At 40.9% G+C, this 25,246-nt stretch overlaps 1 protein-coding gene across 2 annotated transcripts in view; it reads left to right on the top strand.

Moving 5' to 3' along the window:
• Positions 1-25,246, top strand: part of LOC148021391 (putative enoyl-CoA hydratase 1, peroxisomal) — a 91,138-nt gene that overhangs the window by 12,303 nt on the left and 53,589 nt on the right. For both annotated transcript variants that reach the window (XM_087698148.1, XM_087698147.1), the window contains exon 3: positions 16,965-17,164. In XM_087698148.1, the coding sequence (XP_087554274.1) occupies positions 16,965-17,164 (200 nt within the window). The remainder of the gene's footprint in view (positions 1-16,964; positions 17,165-25,246) is intronic.

The raw sequence follows: 25,246 nt of genomic DNA, 5'->3' as shown, positions 1-25,246 counted from the left end.
AACTAGTCCCCAAACAACTTTCTCTCGGTTTGCATGGGTTATTTTGACAAATGGCAGCCTCTTTTGCCGCTTGGAAGCCTTTTAATTGTAATTTTTAGCTTTAATTAATTAATTTTCAGAAGTTAAATTCTGAAAATTAATCAATTATACATTTGATCCTTCCCAAGAACTAGGTAGTACCCATTCACAAATAATGTGCTAAATGTGATATTTAATGGTTCTAACATTAATTAATGTCTAGTCCCATAATGTCATCATTGGACATTTAATGGCCCAATTAATGGCATAGACCCCAAACTGATGCTGAGTGCCCACAAGTACCCTCTTGGCATGCCTTTGCACAAATTTTGCCAATGTCATCCACTATTCACTGGAGTTACTTACGCCCTCACCATGATTCAATTGACTTGCATTTCACATGTGCACAACTTAATAATGGCAAAGCTAAGCATTAAAAATACACGTCTTCGTAATAGACCTTCTCTTTGAAATCTGGATGTTTTCACTATAAGGTGATAAAAGAAAAGTGATACTAAACTGGAAACCTTGGCATATATTGGACTTTGGTAGTTACTTTATTGGTTGCATATTAAGACTATGGTTGAGTCTTGTGTGCGTGAGTGTCTATAGTGTCAAGTTAATAAAGTTGAATGGCACAAACAGGCGGGGATGTTACACCCTTTACAAATTCCCAATAGAAAGTGGAGTAGCATTTCTATGGGTTTTGTAATAGGATTGCCCTATACAAATCGAGGTCATTATGCAATGTGGGTTGTGGTTGATCCATTGACAAAAATGACTTGATTCATTTCTATAAAGAGGTTCGTGAAAAGCCACAAGTCGGTTGGTCTCTTTGTTGAATATCTTCATAGGCTTTATGCTTTACTTGACAAAATAGTCATTGATTGGGATCGTAAGTTCATTGGCCATTATGGGAAACAATTTTCCAAAAATTGGAAATTTGGTTGTCCATGTCGTCCTCGGAGCATTATCTTTCTTGGATTGAGTTTGCTTACAAAAGTGCTATTCATTCAAGCTACTGGTTATAGCTCGTTTATGCTTATGAAACCATTGATTGTCATAGAGCTCAAGGGGGTGAAAATACATTTTCTAGTCAACTTTTTGCATGATATGTAGGAGATGATGATGATTGCTAGGGAAAGCATTAAAATGGCCCAAGATGGAGCCACATTTTATGCCAACCAACATCGTACTCCTCGAGAGGTCCAAGAGGGCATGTGGATTTACCTAAAAGTCCCAAAGGACTTTGATTCGATGAATATCAACAAGTGCTATAAATTGTCTTAGAGATATTGTGATGCTTTCAAGATTACCAAGAAGATAAGAATATTGATGAGTGCTATAAATCGTCTTAGAGGTATTGCCTTCTTGGTGTACAAGCAGTGATCCACTTGACTTCTATGAAAGCCTTGGGACTGCATGAATGTATCAAACTTATGATACCATTCTCTTGGTGCTTGTTTCAGCCCATACAAACTCCTTTTGAGTTTACATACCATTTTTTCCTTCCCTTGTTCAACAAACCCTTCACGCTGCTGCATATATATGTCTTCATGCAGATCACCATGTAAAAACGTAATCTATACATCCATCTGTATGAGCTCCATATCCTCAACTGCAACCAAGCCTCAAATGGTTCTCAATGTAGTCATCTTGACTACAGAAGAGAAAATCTCATCAAAGTCAATTCCATGCTTCTGCTTGTACCCCTTTGCAACCAATCTTACTTTGTACTTTAGTGAGGAACCAGAAGCGACCTTCATTTTGTAAACCCATTTGCATGGAAGGATTTTTTGCCCTTTAGGCAATTGCACCAAGTCCCAAGTGCCATTTTTTTCAAGAGATTCCATATCTGACAGCATGGCTTTATACCATTTCTTGCTGTCTTGTCTGTCCATTGCTTCCTTGAAGCAAGACGGTTCACCACAGTCTGTCAGCATGACATAATCAGCCACATTAATTGCACCAAGAACAAACTTGTCAGCTTGTCTAGTAGCCCTAGACGATCTCCTAACCCAATGGTCATTGTCTAGTGGCTGTTCTTGCAAATTTCCATTTTCAGCATGCTGTCCTGGCATTTCAGCCTGTAAATCAGCATTAACAGCTTGCTGTCCCGGCTGTTCCTGCACATGTAATGGCTCATTTTTCATGGGCAATAGCTGGCTGATCATTTCCAGCATCATTTCCTGCATTTACAGGTTCATTTACAGCAGGTATTTGCTGCTGTATAGCTGGCACATTTTGCTGTCCAAAAGGTATTTCTTCCCGGAATACAACCCTACGGATTTTCTCAGCATTTTCGGGCTGTTTGTGCATGCGATTTTCTCGGAAGATAATGTCATTGTTGTGTACTACTTTCCTTTTCTCGGGATTCCACAATTTATATCCCATTTCACCCTCGTCACCATATCTTAGGAAAATGCATTTACGAGACTTTGGCTCAAGCTTGCTGCGTTTTTCTTTACGAATGTGCACAAAAGCCTCGCAGCCAAACATTTTCAGATGAGCATAAGAAGGTGGCTTTCCTGACCACGCTTTTTGGGGAACTCTTCCCTTCCTCCCTCCCTCCTCCAAAGACCTGTTTGGTGACCGATTAATCAAGTGAATGGCTGTCATAACAGCCTCTGCCCAAAAACCATGGGGTAATGCAGCATGAGACACCATCGTACGGACCTTATCTTGTATGGTCCGATTTATATGCTCTGCAACTCCATTTTGGGGTGGATTATGAGGGGCAATGAGCTCCCTCTTTATTCCTTTGTTGTACTAATTTGATATACATCCGAATGTACTAATTTTAGAGGAGAAGATTTCAAAGAAAGAGACTTTTTGTAAGACGTTTGTGTATGTTTGCCATAAATGCAATGATCACAATGTTCAAAATCGGCATAACGAAGACAAGGCAAGTAATCCAAACGAGAAAGCACTTTCATTTCTGTTTGACTCATGTGTCCCAACTGGCCATGCCACAAAGAAACACTTGGTTGCTCGGTCTCGGCAACAACATGGTCACACACACTAGATACATGAAGTGGATACAAGGTATCACTCTTGCAACCTCTGGCAATAACCCTAGATCCCTTACAGATCTTTCATTTTCCATCACCAAAGGTGGTATGAAAACCATTATCATTTAGCTGCCCTGTGCTGATCAAGCTCTTCTTTTGCTGAGGTACATGCCGTACATGCTGAAGTGTAAAGACAAAGCCATGTTGAAACTGTAATTGCACACTGCCAATACCTGTAATCTCATATGCATAGTTGTCCCCAAGATGGACAACACTATGTTGATCCTCTGTATAGGTGGAAAACCACTCACGATGAGGGGTGACAGGAAAGGAAGCACCTGAATCAAGAATCCAGGTATGCATATCATCATCTGTATTTGCAAGTAGACCATGTGCACCAAAATGTGAAGAGACAAAGAGTACATCACTCCCACTGTCACTGTCATGAGTGACTACATTCACCTCTTCAATTTTTACACTGCTCTTCTTAGGCTGACTGTCCTTCTTTTCCTTGCAATCATCTGTCTTCTTGCCTTTTCCTTTCTCTTTCTTTCATTTGTAGCAACCACGATTAAAGTGACCCTTCTTGCCACAATGATGGCATTCAACATCTTTGCTATGTGATTTATTGCGTCCCTTGCCATCATATTTGCCCTTTTGCTCTGATTTGCCCCTAGTATGCAAAGCACTGGAAGACTTACTGGATGCATTGTTTTGCCGACTCATCTCTTCCATAAGCAGATCACTCTCTACATCAGCATACAAAAGGATCACATTAGAATTGGTCATAGCAGTCCTGAATGTATCCCAACTCTTTGGTAGAGTGCAAAGCAAGAAAGTAGCCATAAATTCCTCATCAATCATGAACTTCAAGGCAACAACTGGCTGAAAATGGAGTTAAACTCACTCAAGTGAGTAGACATTGCTGTACCTTTTTTCATATGCAAATCCATAAGCTTTTTTAACCAATACACTTTGCTTGCAACACTCTTCTGTGCATACAGTTTTTCCAGTCTAGTCCATATAGCATATGCAGAATCCAAACCTTCAATGTTGAAGAGTAAGGCATCAGAAATTGATAGCTCTATGGTTGAGCGTGCAAGCTCATTCAACTCATCCCAATCGTCCTAATCCATGTCCGCAGGCTTCGCTCCTTTAGTTTTGATCGGCTTTGCCTGCTTCTTTTGTAACAGGACATTGTAGCACTAATTTTGCCACACTGCAAAATTATGTGCATCTTCAAGCTTCTTTATATACATCAAATTACTGCTGTCATTGCTGCTAGCCATGGTTTTCAGCCCAAATGTGACAAAAAAACCAGCAAATGCAGGCCCAAACTGTCACCCAAGTGACCAAAGTACAAACAAGTACCAATCAGCAATACATGACCACGCAAAAGTATGAATTTCAGATCTGTAATTAAGTTTTCAGAAGCACCAAACCAAGTGCTACAGCATTATCCAACTGATTACAGCTGTTCCAAAGGGCATGTGCATCACATTAAATGAGAAATCCCAAAATTCCAGCTGCAATTTTTGTTGTACATCTACACGGGCATAAAATTCGACACGAATGGTCAAAAGTCCCAAAATTTTGTGCTCAAAGCGTCAAACACACATGCATTTTCTCTGTCATGCATAGGACTGTCCAATTTTGGCAAAATAAAGCAATTTCAGCAAAACCCTCGAATTTTACCAAGTGTTGATGTCCAAATTGTGCAGAATTCAACCTGCATGTACATAAAATGACCAAATGTTGCACAAATTTTGCCCAAACTGCAAAAGCCCCAAATTGCATGGGGTACAATGTGCCTCAATGTCAAGAAATTGGGTAAATTTCAGCCCAATTTGTGCATGTATATTAAAAGCCCCAAATGTCGAAGGCAAGATTTCACAAATTCTTGCAATTTCTCAGACAAATTTGCTTATCTTGCAATCACATTCTCCAAATCTGGGGAAGGCCCTAAATTTTGTGGGTCAAATGTTGAGGAATTTCACTCAAATGAGCAAAATTTCAACAATTTTGGCGAAATCCCCGATTCAAATGCGCACAATGTTTGCAATTCCAATGCAGATGCCTCAATGTTTCACAAACAGTGCTCAATCTAGCGAAGCGCTAACTTTATGGGCCAAAATTGAACAAATTTGACCTTTCGTGCTTTTGCGTGCGAACCCCCCCAGTAATCCATGGAAAAAAAATATTCAAGAAGATTTTGAAAATTGTGGGCCCGTTGACCTATGGGGCAGGTTGCGTGACCTGCACGCGTCAGGGTGCCTGCCTGATCACCTTCTCGTTTCGCCTTGTCGCTGGCGTGGCTGTTTGGTGCCCACGTGTCCTCTCGTTTGGTCATTGTTCCCTGTGGCTTGTCGCGCAGCTCGACTGGTCACGCAGCAGAAGCAGCCTCCTTGTTCGTCAGCGCTACAGCCCGTCGCACGCTTGGTCCATGCCTGCTGCAGTCGATTGTCACAGCTTGTAGCTTACACCTGTGACTCTCCTGCTTGCCTTTGAGCTCTTGTCACCACGTTGGTCTTCTCCCTCAGCCTGACAATCGTCTGCAGCAGCTTACGCTCTAATACTAGTTTGCAGGAATCGATTAGGTACGAAGATCGAGGCAGACAGACATTACGCGCAGTGAGAGAGACAGAGAGAGTGCGAGTGAGCAGAGTAGAGAGTGAACACGTTTTTCGTACAATGACGAGTGTACCACTTTAGGTTTTTAGATAGATATATGTATGAAAGTACAATGTGCTAAGGGTGTGTTCACACCCGTGCACATATAAAAGGCACGATGGCCCTTTATTCCCAACAATTTTTTGGTGCTGATTCGCTTTGCTTTGTTCGCTACAGCTTGGTCTACCACTTTTTGGGGTTTTTCAGCCTGCGTTCAGCCTTACATTATTTGGGTTTTTATGTTGCTGCCTGCGTTTTTTCACTTTTTGAATTATTTTAATATAAGCAATTGCATTTAAGGCTGGTTTGTCTTCATTTTGATCTGCAGCATTTGCGTTTGCAGCATCTTCTACTTGTGTGGGTTGACATGGTTTTCTGCTTTAGTAGGTCTTTGATTGGCTGATTCTCCTAGATTTTTTGCAGATTTAGTGATTAGGTACCCTCGACATTGCTTGTGAACTCGTATCTTGTGCAGTCTGTATTGTGTTTGGCTATATACACACACACTCTCTCTCTCTCTCTCTATTCCTTATCTTCTCTTCCTATACCGGCTCCTCCTTGCCATTCTATTGATGACAAACTTCAGGGCCTTGATTACTTAACTTGGAGTGCTCTTATGAAAATATGGTTTGTGCGAAAGCGATTGTGGTAGGCGGTTTTTGGAGCTATTGAGCGTCTAGAGGCTCCCACTCCTCTTTCTGATGATTGGGATGAGGACAACCATGAGGAAACTGTGCTAAGATGGGACTCCAATGATACCTGTGCCTATTCTTATCTTCTTTGGTCTCTCTAAAGAGGTTCTATTGGTAGTCACCTCTTGTAGGACAACTTTAACTATATGGGCGAAGCTTCACCAGATGAAGTTCGAGCCCAAGGATACCGTTCAATTCTTCTTGCTTCATGTTACATAGGTATAGGATTAGCTTCATCACATGTAGCTTGCCCTTTCAGAGGCACATCTTGTGGGGATTGTGCTTTATAAGCTCCCTTCGAACTTTGATGGTGTAGCCAATGCTTTACAGGCCCAGACATCTTGGACACTTGTGAGCTTTACCCGTATGTCCTTGATGCTTATGTTAATGCTGCTATTAATGTTAATGTTAACATGGTGTTTAATGTTGGGACAAACTTTACTGTCAATCTGATGTAAAAATTGGGGAGAGAGAGATTGATTGATAGTCTGCTATCATGGGAATAGAGAAGAAAGATATATTAATGTCTATATAAGGCCAATGTGGCCTATGAGACAAAATCCAGAGTACATTCATGTCTAATGTCATCTCATCAATTAGGTAAAGATAACATTACAAATAAGTGGGTGGCCTATGAAACAATACTGAAAATAACTATACGATGGGACTATACTAGGGTTGAACCATGTGTAGTGTTGTTCCATCGATAGAAAAGAAAAGGAAAGGAAATGAGAACTAGATTTGATAGAACCATGTACAAAAGTGTGGTGGAGACTATGGGTTGTAGCAGAATAAGTCTATCATTGCTCTCTGTGTGTGTCCCTCCGGGTGAGCTTGCCTCTTGTCTCGCAGTAGTGCAGTTCGGCACCTCTCGAGCTCTAGGGGGAAAAGACCTAGGAATCTTTGGTCCTCGTACTCCATGACGCGACGAAGGGCGCCTCTCGAGCTCTAGGAGGAAAAGACCTAGGAATCTTTGGTCCTCGTACTCCATGACGTGACGAAGGGGTCCAAATCCATCACGGAAAAGGCAGTGGTACCGTCCTCGTATGTCATAGTATACTATGCATCTGCATATGTAGTGCTCTTCCGTCTCAGGCTCTTGACCACAAAGCTGGCAAGTCCTATCCTCTGCTAGGGTATTTGTCCATCTGCCTGTCTCCATCTGAAGACTATGTGAGGAGGTGCGAATCTGTCCGATAGTAACCACTATGGGATAGATGGGTGTCTATATATACTGGCCGAATAGTGAAACCATCATCAGAGAGAGACAAGAAATGACTCCTGTAGAACTCCATTCTCGATCCTAGAGGGAGTGGTGGATGGATCCATGTCCTTGCTGTTTCAATCCTCAAGATATCAGCTTTGATCACCTAGTTCAACTCTGATCAGTTGAGAGAAAGTGTAGGGCAGTCAAGGCTATAATCCAAGGGTGGAAGACGGTCAATATCCAAACCATGTAGGCTCATCCAAATAGCCATTTGTGAAAACCAACAGTTCTTCTCGCCTCCTGCTGCTAGTTGGCTAGATGAGGTTAGTGCCAATCTAGAGTATCTATGGCGTGGAAGTTCCCATAGTCTGTACCAAAAGGTCACTGCCTTGAAGAGTGCCTTTGTAACTACAGGTGTTGCTCCTAGGTCTACTCTGACAATGGGATGTGGGGTAGAGGGCCTACTCCTAATCATGTGTGCTATCATCACGATCAATGGCCTTTCCATGCTATCCCAACCATCATAATAATCCCTCTCTACTCCAATTTGATCAATGAGTGGGCTAAGACGCTTGTGGTACAAGTTGCAGCCCCATATCTCTGCTCCATATAGTAATGTAGGTGTGACTAGGGTGTCAAACAACCAGAGTTTGGTGCGGGGCTCTTGGAACTGTATGTGAGCACATTGACTCTTGAGTGTCCCTAGTGCTATATATCCACGTGCTAGACGTGCGTCTAATGCCCCTCAACGAAAAGCGTGGGCCGGGGAAGGTGACTCCCAAATATATATATTCCCTCACATGCTCCAGTATGTCTCCCCCAAATGTGAACTGGTACATAGATCTAGTCACCCATGTTGCTGAAGTATTGAAAACCATGGTTTTGGTCTTCCCAAGGTTCACTGTGAGGTCTTTATCTCTACAGAAGATGTGCAAAGTATCTAGATGGCACCGCAATCCCGTCGATGAATCTGAAATGAGAATAATATCATTTGCATACAATAATATCGGTATTAGCACCCTTGCCACGTTGGGGCCAACTCCTTCTCCTCGGTCTATGTAATTAGACACTTCATCTATGTATAGACCAAACAATGTGGGTGAAAGTGGACAACCTTGTTTGATAGCCCCCTAGGTGCTCGTATATGACCTGTCACAACCTCATATAATGCATAGACACCCCATCATATACCCTCTGGTACTCCAATGTCTTGCAATCTCTGCATGATGCGTGTACGAGGCACTGTATCAAAAGCTTGCGAAAGTCTACAAAGCAACAATAGATCCTCTTGTCTTGGGCTCGACCCTCCTCAGTAATGGCTCTAAGTGTGAGAATATGGTCTAGTGTGGTATATTCTCGTCTGAAACTTGCCTGTCCTTGTGCTCTCTTGCCTTGCATTTCAGTCCACTCACTGAGTTCATGCTCCAATATAGATCCATATATCTTGGCCAAAGTATGACCGATCATGATATTCAATTGCTAGGAATCAAGGGAACACCACTTTTAAATAGCGAAATGATAGTGTTGCCTGACCAACTCATAGGGAAACCTTCACATACTACTCTATTGAACATATGTGCAAATATGGGTGCTAATATGTCACAAGCATGTGAGAAATATTCTACTACTAGTCCATCCTCATCCTGTGTCCTCCCATTTTGTAATCTATAAATTGCATCCCTAACCATTTTCCATGTGAAGAAAGACCATTGTGTTGGTCTACAAGCTTGTGGGGGTTGTATAAGTGGCTGTCCTGGCAGGTAATACAGCTGTCTCCCATAGTCAAGCCAAGCATCTGGTGATGTTATCTGTATGGGGGGTTGTCTTTCATGAAACATCTTCCATGTGCTCTTGCTATCCCCCCCAGAAAATAGCTGATATATCTTTGCTTCTGCTTTCGCTAAGTAGTCTCGTTTTTTCTTCTGCACAAGGTGTTTGAAAAACGCCTTTGGTTGGCGATGTGTTTGAGTGTCTAGCTCCACTTCTCTCTGTAAGCGAGCTCGGATGACTCTACACTCATCATCATACCAACTATTTTGGGGAGTAGTAGATCGTGTGGGTCTACATTGGGGCAAAGTGTGTGGGAATGCATACATGGTTGACCCATGTATGGCCTTTACTAAATTCCTTATACATTCTTCCAACCATCTACTCAAGTTCAATGTATGTAAATTGGTCTACAGAGAACCATTGTAGATATGTGAGGTGTCTTCTATAGAGTAGTATTTGGGATGTCTAGGGAGGCATGGTGTTTTATGTTTCGTATGTACACAAGGGAGCATGAATGTCAAAATAACATGATCAGTTGCTATGCCAATTGGTCTCTTAGATATCTTAAAGTTTTGGATGTTTGGTATCAGTATCAATGCTGGTGAGTCCATCAAGTAGTCCACAGTACTTGCTCCTCCTTTGTGATTCCATCATGTCAAATTGTCAAATCTGGGCCATTGTGGTAGACCATTAAAGATGGCTAGTCTATGTGTAGTTCCCAAAGTCAATAGGTGTGTCCTGTAGGTACTCACTTCTTTATCGTGGGCTCTCCTGCGTAGGCCCATTTTATCGAGAGAGAGAGAGAGAGAGAGAGAGAGAGAGAGAGAGAGAGAGAGAGAGAGAGTTGTTAAAGTGGTGATACAATATGGTTGGTTTGGACATGGACTTTATTGACCAAACGGTGGTAGCCCTTGGTTTGGATTCTGAAATAGAGGAACCAGAGGATATGGTTCCTTGCACAGAGGAGATGCCACCTGCTCCTGACTTCCAACCTGCGGGCAAACACACCAAGCATACTTTGGAAGATACAATGGATCATCAAGAAAGTTCTTAGGCTCAGGTTGCTTCTGATTCTGTGGATTCTCAGGATGTTGATTGGGAGCATTTGTTGGAGACTCTGCTTGGTGATTATGTTCAACATAATCATGAAGTGTTTTGTGACTCTGAAATTGAAGATGTTCTGGAAGCCACTATGGATCCTAAAAATGTTTTGCGCTCATTTTCAGTGTTTTATGAACGTGCTGTTATACTCTTCTTTATTGGTAGGATCCCAGTGCTTTTCTATATTCGCCAGTGGTTGCAAAGTCTACAAGGGGAGTGTGTTGAAGAGATTTTTGTTGGGCTACAAGGCTTTTATGAGGTGTTGTTGAAATCCGAGAAGCATCGTGCCGATTTGTTGTCTAAACTGCCATTGTTCTTTGATCGCCGTTTGGTCAATGTTGTGCCATGGCGTCCAATGGCAGATTTTCAGCGCTTATTTCAACACAAATGCCCGGTGTGGGTTGAAGTGGAAAATTGTTCGGTTGTCTATTGGCCACTGTTAAAGGATGTCATGGCCGTTGTGGGCACTGTTTTGGTTCCCTTGAGCCTAAGGGCCACGGATCGTAACCGTTTGTGTATGTTATGGGACACTGCTCGGAAAAGGCCTATTTGGTTATGTTTTAATTGCTCTGGCATGCATCCTTTGCACTTTCGTTTGAAATGGGGTAACTTTGCACGGCACTGTTTTTCATGTGGAAAATTGGGACATTTTATGGCCGAATGTCCAGCGAAGCAACCAACTTCAGATGCTGAGCATGTTTTGCCTCCCATGGAAGATATGGTGCTTGATGCTCCGTGGCAGGATGCGACCCAGCCACCTAAGGTTTTGGATAAAGGCAAACAACATGTTTTGGGTTTGGATTCCCGTGACAATGATTGGGTAGATGTACGTGCCCAAAAAGGTAAAAGGTTTGATGCTGGCATGGTGGATACTGTGTCTAATGCTTCACAAGATTCCTTGCGTATTTATATGAGCAGGAAAGACAAGTTGTCTTCAGAGCACACTACTCATGCTATGGTTTCTTCTGCTCCTCGCAATCAGCCCACTAGGAAAGTATATACGGATGGTCCGAAGGGCCCACCTGTTAAGTTGGCTTTTGATGCTAGAGGTAATGTGATTATCCCATGGGATCGTCGTTATCCCCGTTCCATCCCCAAGACAGTGGATACATCGTTTACCTTTAAATTTGGCCGTCAGAACTCTTTTGCCGTGTTAGTTGATTTTTTGAATGAGGGAGTCCTTGACATTCTAGCAGAAAAGGTTAAATCGAGGTAAGCTTTGCCTCGTTTCCTGGTTTTCTTTTTTGAATACACATGAAAATAGCCACGTGGAATGTGCGAGGCATTTGTTCTTGCAATAAGCAACATGCCATGTGGAGTTTATTGCATGAGAACCAGTGGGATGTCTTGTGTGCTGTTGAGCACAAGAGTCACGATGAAGCAGGAAAAGTTGTGGATTGCCATGGGTTTCGCTTGTTTTATACAGGGACACATGCCATGCATTATTTTGGTGTGCTTATGATTGTACATGAGAAATAGCAGCCTGTTCTTATTAAAAATGATGTACATGGTCGTTTTGTGGTGATTGAAGTTTTATTTTAAGGAGAGATTTTATGGTTACTTGGGCTCTATGCTCCAAATGACCCTTTATCCTGTCGGGATCTTTGGAATACTTTGCAAACCTCCTTATCACTTGGCAGACAGAGTTTCTTGATGGGGGATTTTGATATGTGTGTTGATTCTTCACAGTCCACATCAAAGCATTAGGTGATGGACGCTTCGGAAAGTTGTGTGTGGAATGCGTTTGCTCTTGCCGTACTTAAGCAAGATCTCTCGTCATGGCTACACCCTTCTTCTACAGGGTTTACTTTACATTCTACGCAGTATACAACTACATGGTCGCGGTTGGACCGCATGTACATCATGTAGGATGATGCTTTTTTTCGTGAGATGCTGGAAATGAAAGTGTTGCAGCAATATGCATTGTCGGATCATTTTTCTCTACAGCTTGAGATGCTTGTTCAACCCATTGTACCTTTTAAGCAATTTCTGGATAGACTCCCTTTGCGTTTCAACTCGTCTTATTTGAAGCATTCAAACTTTCAGGGTTATATGCAGCAATTGATTGATAGATTTTTATTGGACTTTTTCTCTGAGGGCAATGCTTCTTTTGAACGATTGCTCTCTAATGTGCAGCGGGTTGTTCGGCAGTATGGGATCCATCATGCCTCTCTTTGTTGGCGGCGTCGACAAGCAGCGGAGGAATTATTGGCTTTGGTTCGTTCTCTACTGGTGGAGACTCCAGATGATGTATTTCTGCTGCCATTGGCTATGCGTTTGGTTGATCTTATTAAAGAGTTTCAGTTGAAATCTTATCAACAGGTCAAATTGCAAAATTTGATTGAGAATTTGCAAGATAGTGCTTGTCAGACTCATAAGTTCTTTCGAGCTCTCCATGTATCTCTTGCTCGAGAGAATATGACTAGACTCCAGGATGCAGAAGGTCAAATGGTCATTGATCCTCAGACTATTGTGAATATGTGCAGGAATTATTTTCTAGACCTTCATGGTTCTACTCCTTCACCTTCTAACCAAATTACTCATGCCCGCTTAGTTTTCTATGATTTGGTCCGCAATCAAGTTCCACATGACATGCAAACTACTTTGGAGACAGATATTCGTGAGGCGGAGGTTATGGATGTTTTGTTACACTTGCCCAAGGATAAAAGTCCTGGTTTGGGATGGTCTCACCAATGAATTCTTTGAGGTTTTTGCTACCCAATTGGTGAAACCATTGATGGCTATGTTTCGGTAGGTTTGGAAAACGGGGTTCATGCCTTCCTCATGGAAAGGAGGACTTATCAAACTGCTTCCAAAAGTTCATTCGTCGTCTATGTTGAAACATTGGCGACCAATTTCTTTGATGGGTTCTATGTATAAAATCTTTTCCAAAGTAATGGCGAATCGGCTCCATAAGCATCTTCCTGCCATTGTACATCCTCTTCAATATGGTTTCATTAAGGGCTGAAACATTCTGCATAATGTCTTAAATGTGCAAATGGCTATTGACTATGCAAGGCACTCTAATCAGGAGGTGGTATTGATTCAATTGGACTTGGAAAAGGCTTTTGATTATTTACATTGGTCTTTCATTGCAGAACTTATGTCTACTATGGGCTTTGGTACTCGAATGTCTCGTTTGATCTATATCATTAGTCTTGCGGCTTCTTCGCGAGTTATGTTGAATGGCGGTGTTACCGAGCCATTTGTCCTTGCACGCTCTGTGAGACAGGGTTGCCCTTTGAGTCTTGTCTTTTTTGCCCTTGTGACTCATCCGGTTCTTTCGATGTTATCTCATATGGCAGCGTCTACTTAGTTGGCTGGATTGTCTCTTTCTTTTGGATAGCACTTCATTAGTCAATCCTTGGCTGATGATTGGTTATGCTTTTGGTCTTCATATCAATGCTTTGAAATCAGCCATTCTCAGTTGCACGAAGTCAGATCTACAGTCATTGGACTGGCAGGGAATGGCTGTTTCTCGTGGTTCCATTGTCAGACATCTTGGGTACCCTTTGGGTGTTGATGTTCGGCCGAAGCAACTATTAGAGTGGATTTCATAGAAACTAGCAGCTAAGTTTCTGTATTGGAAGTCACAAGCTTGGCCCTTCCATGTTCGCCTCAAAGTGGCTCAGACAATTATGTTGCCAATGCTCACAGATTTCTTACCACTGTTGCCTTGGACTACTACTACATTGAGTGCTCTTACTCAGTACATTCATTTCATGTTATGGAAGGACTCCTTGCATGCAGGCATTTTTTGGATTTCTTGGTCGCATGCATGTACCCCCAAACGCATGGGTGGTGGGGCTATTTTGGATGCCGAAACTCATATGCTGGCACTTCGTTGGTCTCTTTTTCGTGCCATGTGCTTGGATCATCACCCGTGGGTCTTTATAGCGCGTTATTTTCTTGAGGATCACGGGCTTGTGCATGGTAACACCCAAATTCGGAGCTCCTGGTGGAATGTTCTTAATGTAGACTCTCGGTTTTCTAGTCCTTCATCATCCCTGCTTGCTCATTTGGTATGTTCTTGGAAATTGGTTCTCCAGAAGGCTCAGTGGTATCTAGCGGAGGACCGCTTAGCTACTAACTCTTTACAATTGGAATTGTTGGCAGCCTCGCGATTACTTTCTTGGAAAGGCAAACATGAGCTCAGACCAAATTTTAACCGCATGGCATGTTTGGGCTTGACTTCTGTTGCAGATGCCACCCTTGTCAGTCGCAATGTGTTGATATCGTTTTGTGCAGCCAGGAGGCTTTTCAGAATCCCTCGTGGATACCGTGATTTATGGGAACAGCTTTTGATGGTGCTCCAGATTAGACAACCCTTTCCTGCCCTTGCTTCGGATCGTCCCTGGTAGGACTGGGACCTTGCAAGTCGGCTGAATTCGGAAAAGGCCCCAGCTAACCAGGTGTATCATATTCTGATTAAAGATCATCAATGGCTGGTTACTAAAGCTATTGTATGGGGATTGCATAAATCTTAGTCATGGTGGAAGGTAACTGTGATGGAGGGCTGGTTGAACAAGACACCTCTCAAATGCAAGGTCTTTCTTTGCAGGGTGATGATTGGTGGTCTTCCTCTTGCTTCAGCCCTTTCCAAGTGTCGAATCTCCAATGGCAATTGTTTCTTTTGCACCACCAGTGTGGAATCGACCTGTCTCATCGACGATTTATTTCTTGCCCTCTCGTTAAGAAAATCTGGTCACTCTTGTCAGCGGTTTGGCGAGCAGTGGTTGGTTTCTCGCTAAGCCCTTTTGATTGGGTTTTTGTGCAGCCCAAATATCCCACACCGGCACAGTCGCGTATGAAGATCTTGTTTCACTTTCTTAGATATTGGGGCTGTTGGTACAATTGGACCATTTGGAATGCTTTTCTTTTTGATTCAGCCTCCAATGTTTAGGGACATATTGGTAGGCTTAAAGGTCTCTTGCATTGGTAGATAGATCTCATTCGGCACTCTGACTTACTCCCTCGGGAGGACTTACTTCCCTGGCATATGGCGATTTCCTCTGTGTCTTTGCCATGACTTTTGTAACTCTTTTGTCGTTTAGTACTTTATAAATATAACATCTATTACGGAGAGAGAGAGAGAGAGAGAGAGAGAGAGAGAGAGAGAGAGAGAGAGAGCTCTCTTGGATTAGATCGTGGAGAGAGAAAAAATTGTGTAAGTAGTTGTGGAGAGAAAGACTCTGAAGATGTGGAGAGAGAACGGCTGTATACAATCTTTGAGGGACACACTCTCTTGTGAGACACCAACCCATGTGGTGAGGGCGTGGCCTGTTGTATTGTTGTTCAACTTTAGCTAGTCTTTCTTCATATGTTGGGCTTACAATGGAGAGGGCCCATGAGGATTCACATTAATGTTTACATGCATCATGGTCCATTAGCCATGACCAAGATTAACTTTCACTATAGACGAAGCCATCAAGAATTCTTGCAATTATTAGCAATTTCTATGTAGCGTGTCAAATGAATCCATGATAATTGATTACAATCCAAATGCCTCTTTTAGGATATGGCTTTTTCAAAAGAGTTTGAAATAGGTGTTTCATATGTTATGAAATGCGTGGGTTTGAAATAGGTTTCTTAATATTAGGAAATGGGCTTCATGGAAACTATGCACATGATCTTTCCATTGGCTAAGGAAGTTTGGGGGAGGAAGTTTCCGAATCAAAAACTCGATCACAATAAACAATAGAAAATGGCTAATGAGAGGGAAGTGTTATGACCATCCCAAACAGAATAACTTTGGTTTATCCAAGCTCGTATTCTATTGGTGTTGATTGGAGCCACAGAGTCTGAGCATTGGGTCCGATGCAAGTCGTGGGGAGAGTCCCCAACATGGTAAGTTGGTCCTCGTTTTTTGTGTTTTAAGGCTGAGCATTGGTTCCAATGCAAGGCTTGGATAACCCCAACAGTGGCGAAGCTGGTCTTGTTTCTTGTGTTTTCTTCCTTCCTAGACGTTATGTTAGTAAAGTTATCGAAACAAAAAAAAAGACCCTACTTTTTTACATGAGATTGTTATGGCCATCCCCAACAAAACAACTTTGTTTATCCAAGCTTGTATTCGATTGGGGTCCATTGGAGCCCCAAAGGATGAGCATTGTGTCCAATGTATCATGCAAGTCTTGGATAGCCCCAAAAGTGGTGAGGGTGGTTTTTGTTTCTCATGTTCTAAAGGTTGAGCATTGGGTCCAATGCAAGGCTTGGATAGTCCCAGCAATGGTGAAATTGGTTTTTGTTTCTTGTGTTTCCTTCCTTTTTGGACATTATGCTAGTATAATTATGCCGACACCAATAGTTCCAAATGTTTTGCTGATCTTTTTCTCACACATAGGCTGTTTTTTTGCACTTCCGGTTATTTAATAGCCTTGATTTCATTAACAATGTTGTTTGCCTGTGTTTTTAAAAAGCACACAAGTTTTTAAAATGTGTTCAACACTTATACACAAGTGTCCTTTACTTTTGTTTTTCATTGTAATGGGTCTTCAGGATTTGACTGCTGCTCAAGATGTCTTCAAAGGAGACGTGAAGGACAACGAAACAGATCCTGTTATACAAATGGAAGCTTGTGGTAAGCCAATAATTGGTGCAATAAATGGATTTGCTGTTACGGCTGGGTTTGAGATTGCCCTAGCATGTGATATTCTCATTGCAAGCATCAATGCAAAATTTGTTGACACACATTGCAAGTAAGTCTTATTTTGGCCACAACCCTTCCAGGCATGTTTGTATGCAATAATTAGGGCCACAACTCAAGGTTGCAAAGACATGAAATCCTAGCTGTTATTTCAATTTATGGTTGCTTAAGGTCCCTTAACACCTTAGCAGAACAGCTGCATGCCTTTCTCAAATCTGCAAGAAACGTATTGTTTGATTAGAAGCATTGGCTGGTTTATTCCAGAAATAATCATTTCGGAAGTGTTAAAACTCTTATGGTGAAGAATGCACAACCAACACGTAAAGTTGCTTTTATTTCCACATGAAGCTGGCTGTATCCTACACAAAATGACGCGATTGTGGAGTCTTAATAACCAACATTGCATCAGCTCAAGCCTTGTTATATTTATAGGAGACACAGGTGACACGGTAGAAGCAATATTGACAAGAAGAGAACGTTAAGGTGGAAGAGCAAATGGAAGTCTTTAACATATTTTCTCGACAAGCATGAAGCTTTGATACACAGCAGTGGTAGCAATATTGATAAGAAGAGAATGCTAAGGTGGAAAAGAAAACGGAATTCTTAACATATTTTCTTGATTAGCATGAAGCTTTGATACACATTGAGGCGATAGACTGAAAGTAAATATTTGAACTGATGTCACATGTGGAATCCTTGACTAACGATTCAAGTCTCCATAATAAATCTTCTTTGACCTTTCAGTTCTTATTAGGATCAAAGTTTTAGTTAACTTTGTACAGTTAGATAGGTGGAATGTGTTGACAGATATGTTCATAAACTACTGAGAGATACAGTATAAATGAAGTGCTGCCAATGTTTGAATTATGGATGTAGGAAGAGTTTGGAAGATTGAAGGTAATGACAATGAAATTTAATGAGGGAAGGCAAGTAGTAATAGTGCATCTTGTCTTTGTTTCATAATCCACTTCCTGGCTATCATATCCTTTGCAGTGTTGTTGCAATCGGTCCTCCATACCATTCCCTTTCTACTGACATTTCTCTCTTGGTCAAATGACATTTATCTTGCCAAGAAAAGAGAAGCTAAGTATAGACAATATGACAGGGATCTATAACATAAAAGGGGGTGTCACCTTGAGCTTGTACAAGTCCCATTTAAGGTGATCTTTGAGTAATGAGTAAGAAGCAAAGAAGGATAAATATATTCCAGTCAGATTGGGTCTGCCATCCAATAGAGTCTGCTAGCCTTATGGAAAAATTGTTGGAGATGCTATGAGGTGAGAATTTATTGAATTTGATGCTAAGAGCATTGTTGAGAGAGCTGCAAACATAGCAGCTAAGAAACGTTTTTCTTTGAATTTGAAACTTACGAAACGTTTCTTAAAGTACGAAATTGTGACATTAATGTGACATTAAAGTGATATTTAATGTGACATTAAGGTCACAAACATTGAATGTGACATTAAAGTGACATTTAATGTGACATTAAGGTAAATCAAGGGGAACACACATGAGGATGACCGTCCGGGCTGTTGGGCGCCCGAACGGGGTTAAGGGGAGCCTAGAACTGAAGAGAGTCCAAGAATAGTAGGACTCACCAAGGTTTGACGGCTAGCAATCGGATCACGATGGTTTGGCCAGCAATATACTAGGCAAGGCTGGGAGGTGAAAGCAATCACTCGTGCTCACCCATCCCGACTGTTTCTTCTGGCTTCATAGTCTTCTTCTGAGTCATCTGTCATTGGTATCAGAGCCTATGGATCAACGGACATGATCCGTCATCCGCCAGGTCGTCTGTTACTTGCTAGGACGTCCCAGGTCACGCGTCGCCCGCCAGGTTACCAGTCGACTGAGGGTCGCCCGCCATTCGTTAGTCGTCGAAGTTTCTTTCGAAGTAGTCACTTGTGGTGTGCCACGTCACATAAGTGTGACACTTTGCAAAACAACCAGGCGTGAGGCGAAATGACCGACGTGAGGCGAAACAACCAGGCGTGAGGAAAAACGACCCGGCGTGAGGCGAAAAGGGATCCGTTTGTGGTCAATGAAAGGCGAAATGTGCAAAAGGCGTCAGCTGTGAGGCGAAACATGAAGAAGCTGTGAAGCGAAACATAAAGACGACTGCTGTAGTCGTGATGATAAGTACCAGATAGCATTCAGGCTATATATGCCACACAGCTGTCTTCAAGGAGCAATTTTGCAGTAATATTATTTCCTCCCGACTGAGCCAGCATTTAAATCGCCACCAACGGATTGAAATCAGTCAGATTTGTCACACATATAAAAGACATATTTGTGGTCCAAGTGATCGTACCGTTTTCTGCTAAAGAACTTCATTTTCAGCGTGACTGGTTTAGTCTGGGAAGATAAGGATTGTTCCTCACTTTTCGGGTTTATTTACAAACCAGCAACAATTGCCTGCCATTAAAACCAGGGAAGTACTTTACTTTGTATGCAAATTTATTATCTTTGCTTTCCAATTCCAGTGTATTAATGGCAGAAAAAGGAAAGAGAGAGTAATGGAAGGTTTTAGTTCTGGGGACCACCCTATGGTAGATCCCCATGAACCAGAAATGCAAGAAGAACAGTGGGAAGAATTTTTTGCTACACGAGAACAATTTGATGATCTTACGGCTCGTGTACAGGCTCAGGGGGTTCAAATGGAATTTTTAACCCAAACACTCAACACTGAAATAAAATCTCAAATAACTTTATTGTTAGAAAGAGATAAAAATAAGATAGAAACCTCGGATGTCCCATCTTCATCGAAAGATTTAGATGTGACTATGCGAGATCCTAAGGAACCCCACCATAAGTTGAGGGATAATCCAGTTTTAAAGGATATGAAACCCCCTCAGTTTCACGGGGAGGAAAAAGATAGGAATAAAGATACAATCTTTAATTTTCTCCAAAAATGGGAAGATTTACATAAACTTAAAAATACCCCACCACATCTCCAAGCACTGGAGGCTAGTTTAACTTTGGGGCCCAAAGCATATAAGTGGTGGCGAACTTTAAAGGAGGCAAATAAAATACCTGAAACTAAGGCTCAATTTGAATCCGTCTTTTTGAAAGAATTCCTTCTTGAAAATGAAATGGAAAGAAATTGGGAAGATTGGGATTATATCAGACAAAAGGGAAGACCCTTGCTGACATATTTGGAGGAATATCGTGAGATAATCCTCAAATTGGAAGGAATAGATGAATTTCAAAAAACAAGAGGATTCATTAGGGGACTAGATAAAGCCTGTAAAAATGAAGTAAAAAGGAGTTCACCTAAGACGCTGGAAGAGGCAATTAAATTTGCATTAATCAATGAAGATAATGTGCGTCCAGGTACACTCACTAGTCTCACTGATACGGAGCCCAAGTCTAAGGAATTGGAAACCTCAAAATTTGTGGACAAATTTAAAAGGAAAATGCCATTCTTTAAGGGTAAAAAACAACCCTTTGAAAAGAAACCATATGTGAGGCCAAAGTTAAGTTCTGATGACTTTGATAAGGCCAAAAAAGAAAAGTTGTGTTTCAATTGCCTATCCCCTAACCATGCTGCTTGGAATTGCCCTCAAAAGAAAAAGGGGGAAGACAAAAGAAAGAATAATGACAAGGGCAAGGGAAAAGAAAAACAAATCCATGTAGTACAGACCTTAGAATTAAAGGGGCATGAAAAGTACAAATCTTTGGAGGTCTTGCACATGGATGTACAACACAAGTGTTGTATGTCAACTTCTATGTGGCAGCCTACTTTTGGGCCACATGATTTACTTAGAGTATATGGATTGATAGCTGGAAAGAGGGTTAGAGTCATGATTGATGACTCTGCTACACATAATTTTATAAATTATGTACTTGTCAAAAAATTGAAACTTCCCCAACAAAAGAGTGGGCATCAATATGTTGTTCGTATGATGCAAGGCCAAGACAATAAAATATGGGATACAATGGTATCCAATTTGGAAATTGAGATTCAAGGATATAAAGATAAACTTGATTTTCAAATTATGAACATGGAAAGAGCTGATATTGCTCTAGGGAGGGAGTGGCTATGGGGATTGGAACCATCCTTAAAACGTAGTTATCACCATAATACACTGGAATTTGAAAGGGATGCTAAGACTTTTGTCATTCAAGGTGAACATGAAGTATCTGATAATCCTTTGCTGTGTTCTACTGAAGTTCAGAAGCTGATAAAGAAGGAAGTTTGTGAGGTATATATGTTATGGTCTCTTCCTGTACAGAACACTTTCACTTTCTGTGATATAAAGCAGCAATTTTCTTATGTTTGTGAGTTGAATGTTAATAATGAATTAAGTAGTTTGTTAGATGATTTTAAAGATGTGTTTCCTTCTGATTTACCAAGTGGCCTTCCACCAGATAGGGGTGATATAAATCACCCAATTGATATAAATAAGGATACACACCCTATTTCTAAACCACCGTATAGGTTAAGTGAAACACAGCATCAAAAAGTTGAAAGACAAATTAAGGATTACCTTGATAAAGGGTTTATACAACCCAGTAATTCACTTTGGGCTTCACCAATTTTATTGGTAAAGAAAAAAGATGGTTCTATGCGACTTTGTGTTGACTATAGAGCACTTAATAAAATAACGGTGAAGAATAAATTTCCTATGCTCAGAATGGAAAATCTTTTTGATCAATTGCAAGGGGCAAAATTCTTCACAAAGATAGATTTAAGATCAGGTTATCACCAAGTAAGAATTAAGACATAAGATGTTCCCAAGACAGCATTTCGTACTAGATATGGGCATTATGATTTTTTGGTGATGCCTTTTGGCCTCACTAATGCACCAGCTACCTTTATGAAGCTGATGAATAGTGTTTTACGGCCCTATCTAGGACATTTTGTAGTAGTCTTCTTGGATGATATCTTGATCTTTAGTAAATCAAGAGAAGAACATTTGGAACACTTATAATTAGTATTCCAACTGTTAAGAACACATTTCCTTTATGCCAAGAAAACTAAATGTGAATTCTTTGCACAAGAGGTCAAATATTTGGGGCATATTATCTCGAAAGAGGGAATCAACATGGATCCAGAAAAAGTAAGGGCAATCATTGAATGGCCATCTCCAAGGAACCTGGAAGAGCTGCAGATCTTCCTAGGTTTATCTGAATATTATCGTAGATTCATTCGAGATTATGCCAAAATAGCTGTTTCAATGACAGACCAACTTAAAAGGAAAGGAAAAAGTTTTAATTGGGGAACAGACCAAAATGAAAGTTTTCAAAAACTTAAGGTAGCTATTGCTACAGCTCCAATATTATTAATTGTGGATCCCAATAAACCGTTTGTGGTTGAAGCTGATGCCAGTGATAAGGCGATAGGCGCGGTCTTATTACAAGAAGGTCGACCAGTTGCTTTTAAAAGCAAGAAATTAGATCATGTAAAACAGAATTATTTTGTTTATGAGAGGGAGCTGTATGCAATAGTACATGCAATGAAGAAATGGAGGCACTATCTGTACGGTGCCAAACTTTTGATTTTATCGGATCATGAAAGCATTAAGTGGCTTAATGATCAACCGGGTTTACACGGGCGTAAAGCCAGATGGGCCGAACTTCTTCAAGAGTTCGACTATGAGATAAGATATAGAAAAAGAAAGTATAATATAGTAGCTGATGCACTCAGCAGAATGCCCATCATTAATGAATTGAGTTTTACTCAGTTCACTTCCAACTTGCTTGAATCTTTAAAAGGGAAATGCCAGGTTGATCCGGCATATTCCAACATATGGGAAGCAATAAAAAATGGGAATCCAAATGGAAGTGCTTCTACTGAGGAAGGAATATCTGAGGATGTTCAACAAGGAAATGGAGCATTAGGGGTTGCTCAAACCGGATTCAAGTGGAAGAATTTTACCATTGATAATGGTTATTTACTCTACAAAGGTAGAGTATGTGTCTCGAAAGATACAGAAATAAGGCGCCAGATACTCTTTGAGTGTCATGATACCCCTAGTGCGGGGCATCCAGGAGTTAATAAGACTTATAGTCTTATTAAAAGGCAGTTCTATTGGCCTTGAATGAATAAGGACGTCCTTGACTATGTGGTCAAATGTAATAAATGCCAGGTTAATAAAGCTGAAAGATTGAAAATGGGAGGACTTCTCCATCCACTAGAGATTCGTTCGGGAAAATGGGAGAGTATCTCCATGGACTTTAGTGTTGCTTTACCCAGAACACAAAGGGGGCACGACTTTGTGTGGGTGATTGTGGATAGGTTAACCAAAATGGCTAGGTTCATTCCAACTTCAACTGATGTTAAAACACCAGAATTGGCTAGATTGTTCGTAGAGAACATATACCGATTGTATGGCCTTCCGGCAAATATAGTTTCTGATCGGGATAGAAAATTTGATAGCCAATTTTGGCGTGCGGTATTTAGGAAATTGGATACTAAACTTAGCATGAGTACGGCGGATCATCCGCAAACAGATGGGCAAACTGAAAGGGTTAACCAAATTCTTGAAGATATGCTTAGGGCATATGTAAGTAAAAGGCAAACTAATTGGGAAGAGTATCTACCAATAGCAGAGTTTGCATATAACAGTGCCAAGCACTCCACTGGATATAGTCCATTTATGTTAATGTATGGGTTTCAGCCCAGAGCTTCTTTTGCAGTAGGACTGCATAAGGAAAAGGTTCAGGCAGGTAAATAATTTTTGGAGGATATGAATAGTATGTTAAAATTTGCTCAAGAAAATATTAAAAAGGCTCAAAACCGAGCTAGAGCATATGCAGATCCTCACCGAAGAGACATCTCCTTTGAAGAAGGAGAATTGGTCTATCTTAAGGTGCCTGAACAAACTAAAACTATGAAAAAGGGACAATGTTCAAAGCTTTCACCAAGGTATTGTGGTCCTTTCATAATACTTGAAAAGGTGGGAGAATTGGCTTACAAGCTCCAACTTACTGCTGGTAGTAAAATACATCCAGTTTTTCATGTAAATAAATTAAGGAAGAAGCTGGGTGATTTGGATAATCTAATCTTAAATGATGACATTGAGGAGCTATTCAATGACCAATCTGATCCACATGAACCAGAAAGAATATTAAATGTTCGTAATAGACGAACGAGAAATACTATTTATCAAGAATGTTTGGTTAAGTGGAAAGATTGTTCAGAAGAAAGCTCAACATGGGAGTGAGTAAGTACTTTAAAGAAAAGGTTTCCCGATTTACAGTTAGACCTTCCAAGTATCGTTTTCGAGGACGAAACCGATTCTTAAGGGGAAGGAAATGTGACATTAATGTGATATTAAAGTGATATTTAATGTGACATTAAGGTCACAAACATTGAATGTGACATTAAAGTGACATTTAATGTGACATTAAGGTAAATCAAGGGGAACACGTACGAGGATGACCGTCCGGGCTCTTGGGCGCCCGAACGGGGTTAAGGGGAGCCTAGAACTGAAGAGAGTCCAAGAATAGTAGGACTCACCAAGGTTTGACGGCTGGCAATCGGATCACGATGGTCTGGCCAGCAATATACTAGGCAAGGCTGGGAGGTGAAAGGAATCACTCGTGCTCACCCATCCCGACTGTTTCTTCTGGCTTCATAGTCTTCTTCTGAGTCATCTGTCAGAAATGCTTTTGAGAGTAAAAAAGTGGGCATTTTTATTTTTTAAATTTTTTTTGTGAATTGGAACCCAAAACATGGTTTTTTTTATAGAAACTATTGGGCAATGTTAAACATGATGATGAGGATATGTAATCACTGTTGAGGGTTTCAGATTTTGGATGAGAGACTGATTTTTTTGTGATTTTGTTTAGTTATTAGGCTTTTTCAATCCAGTATCTATTCTTCTCTTGAGATTTAAATAATATACGACTTTAGTCTCATTTATGAGTTATTTATAATATATTATGATTTATTCTCGATTTTGACATTTTGTCAGTTTGTTTTGAAATAAGAATCATGATGTAGCAACTTGACTCAGTCCATATTATAGATAGACTATTTACATGTTAATTTCAATTTTCTTTGTATGATATGTATGAATCATAATGTTTGAGTTCTAAACCATTGTATAGCTTGTCCAAAGACTAACTTTGACATAAGTGACAAGTCAATAATGGATCATGGATATATAACGTATAATGTATTATT

This window comes from Lygodium microphyllum, chromosome 18, assembly GCF_053477565.2.
Source record: "Lygodium microphyllum isolate KBCC chromosome 18, Lygodium_microphyllum_v1.1.10, whole genome shotgun sequence".
Taxonomy (NCBI): Eukaryota; Viridiplantae; Streptophyta; class Polypodiopsida; order Schizaeales; family Lygodiaceae; genus Lygodium; species Lygodium microphyllum.
Note: the sequence above shows the minus strand (reverse complement) of the source record. Positions and strands in the feature narration are given on the sequence as shown.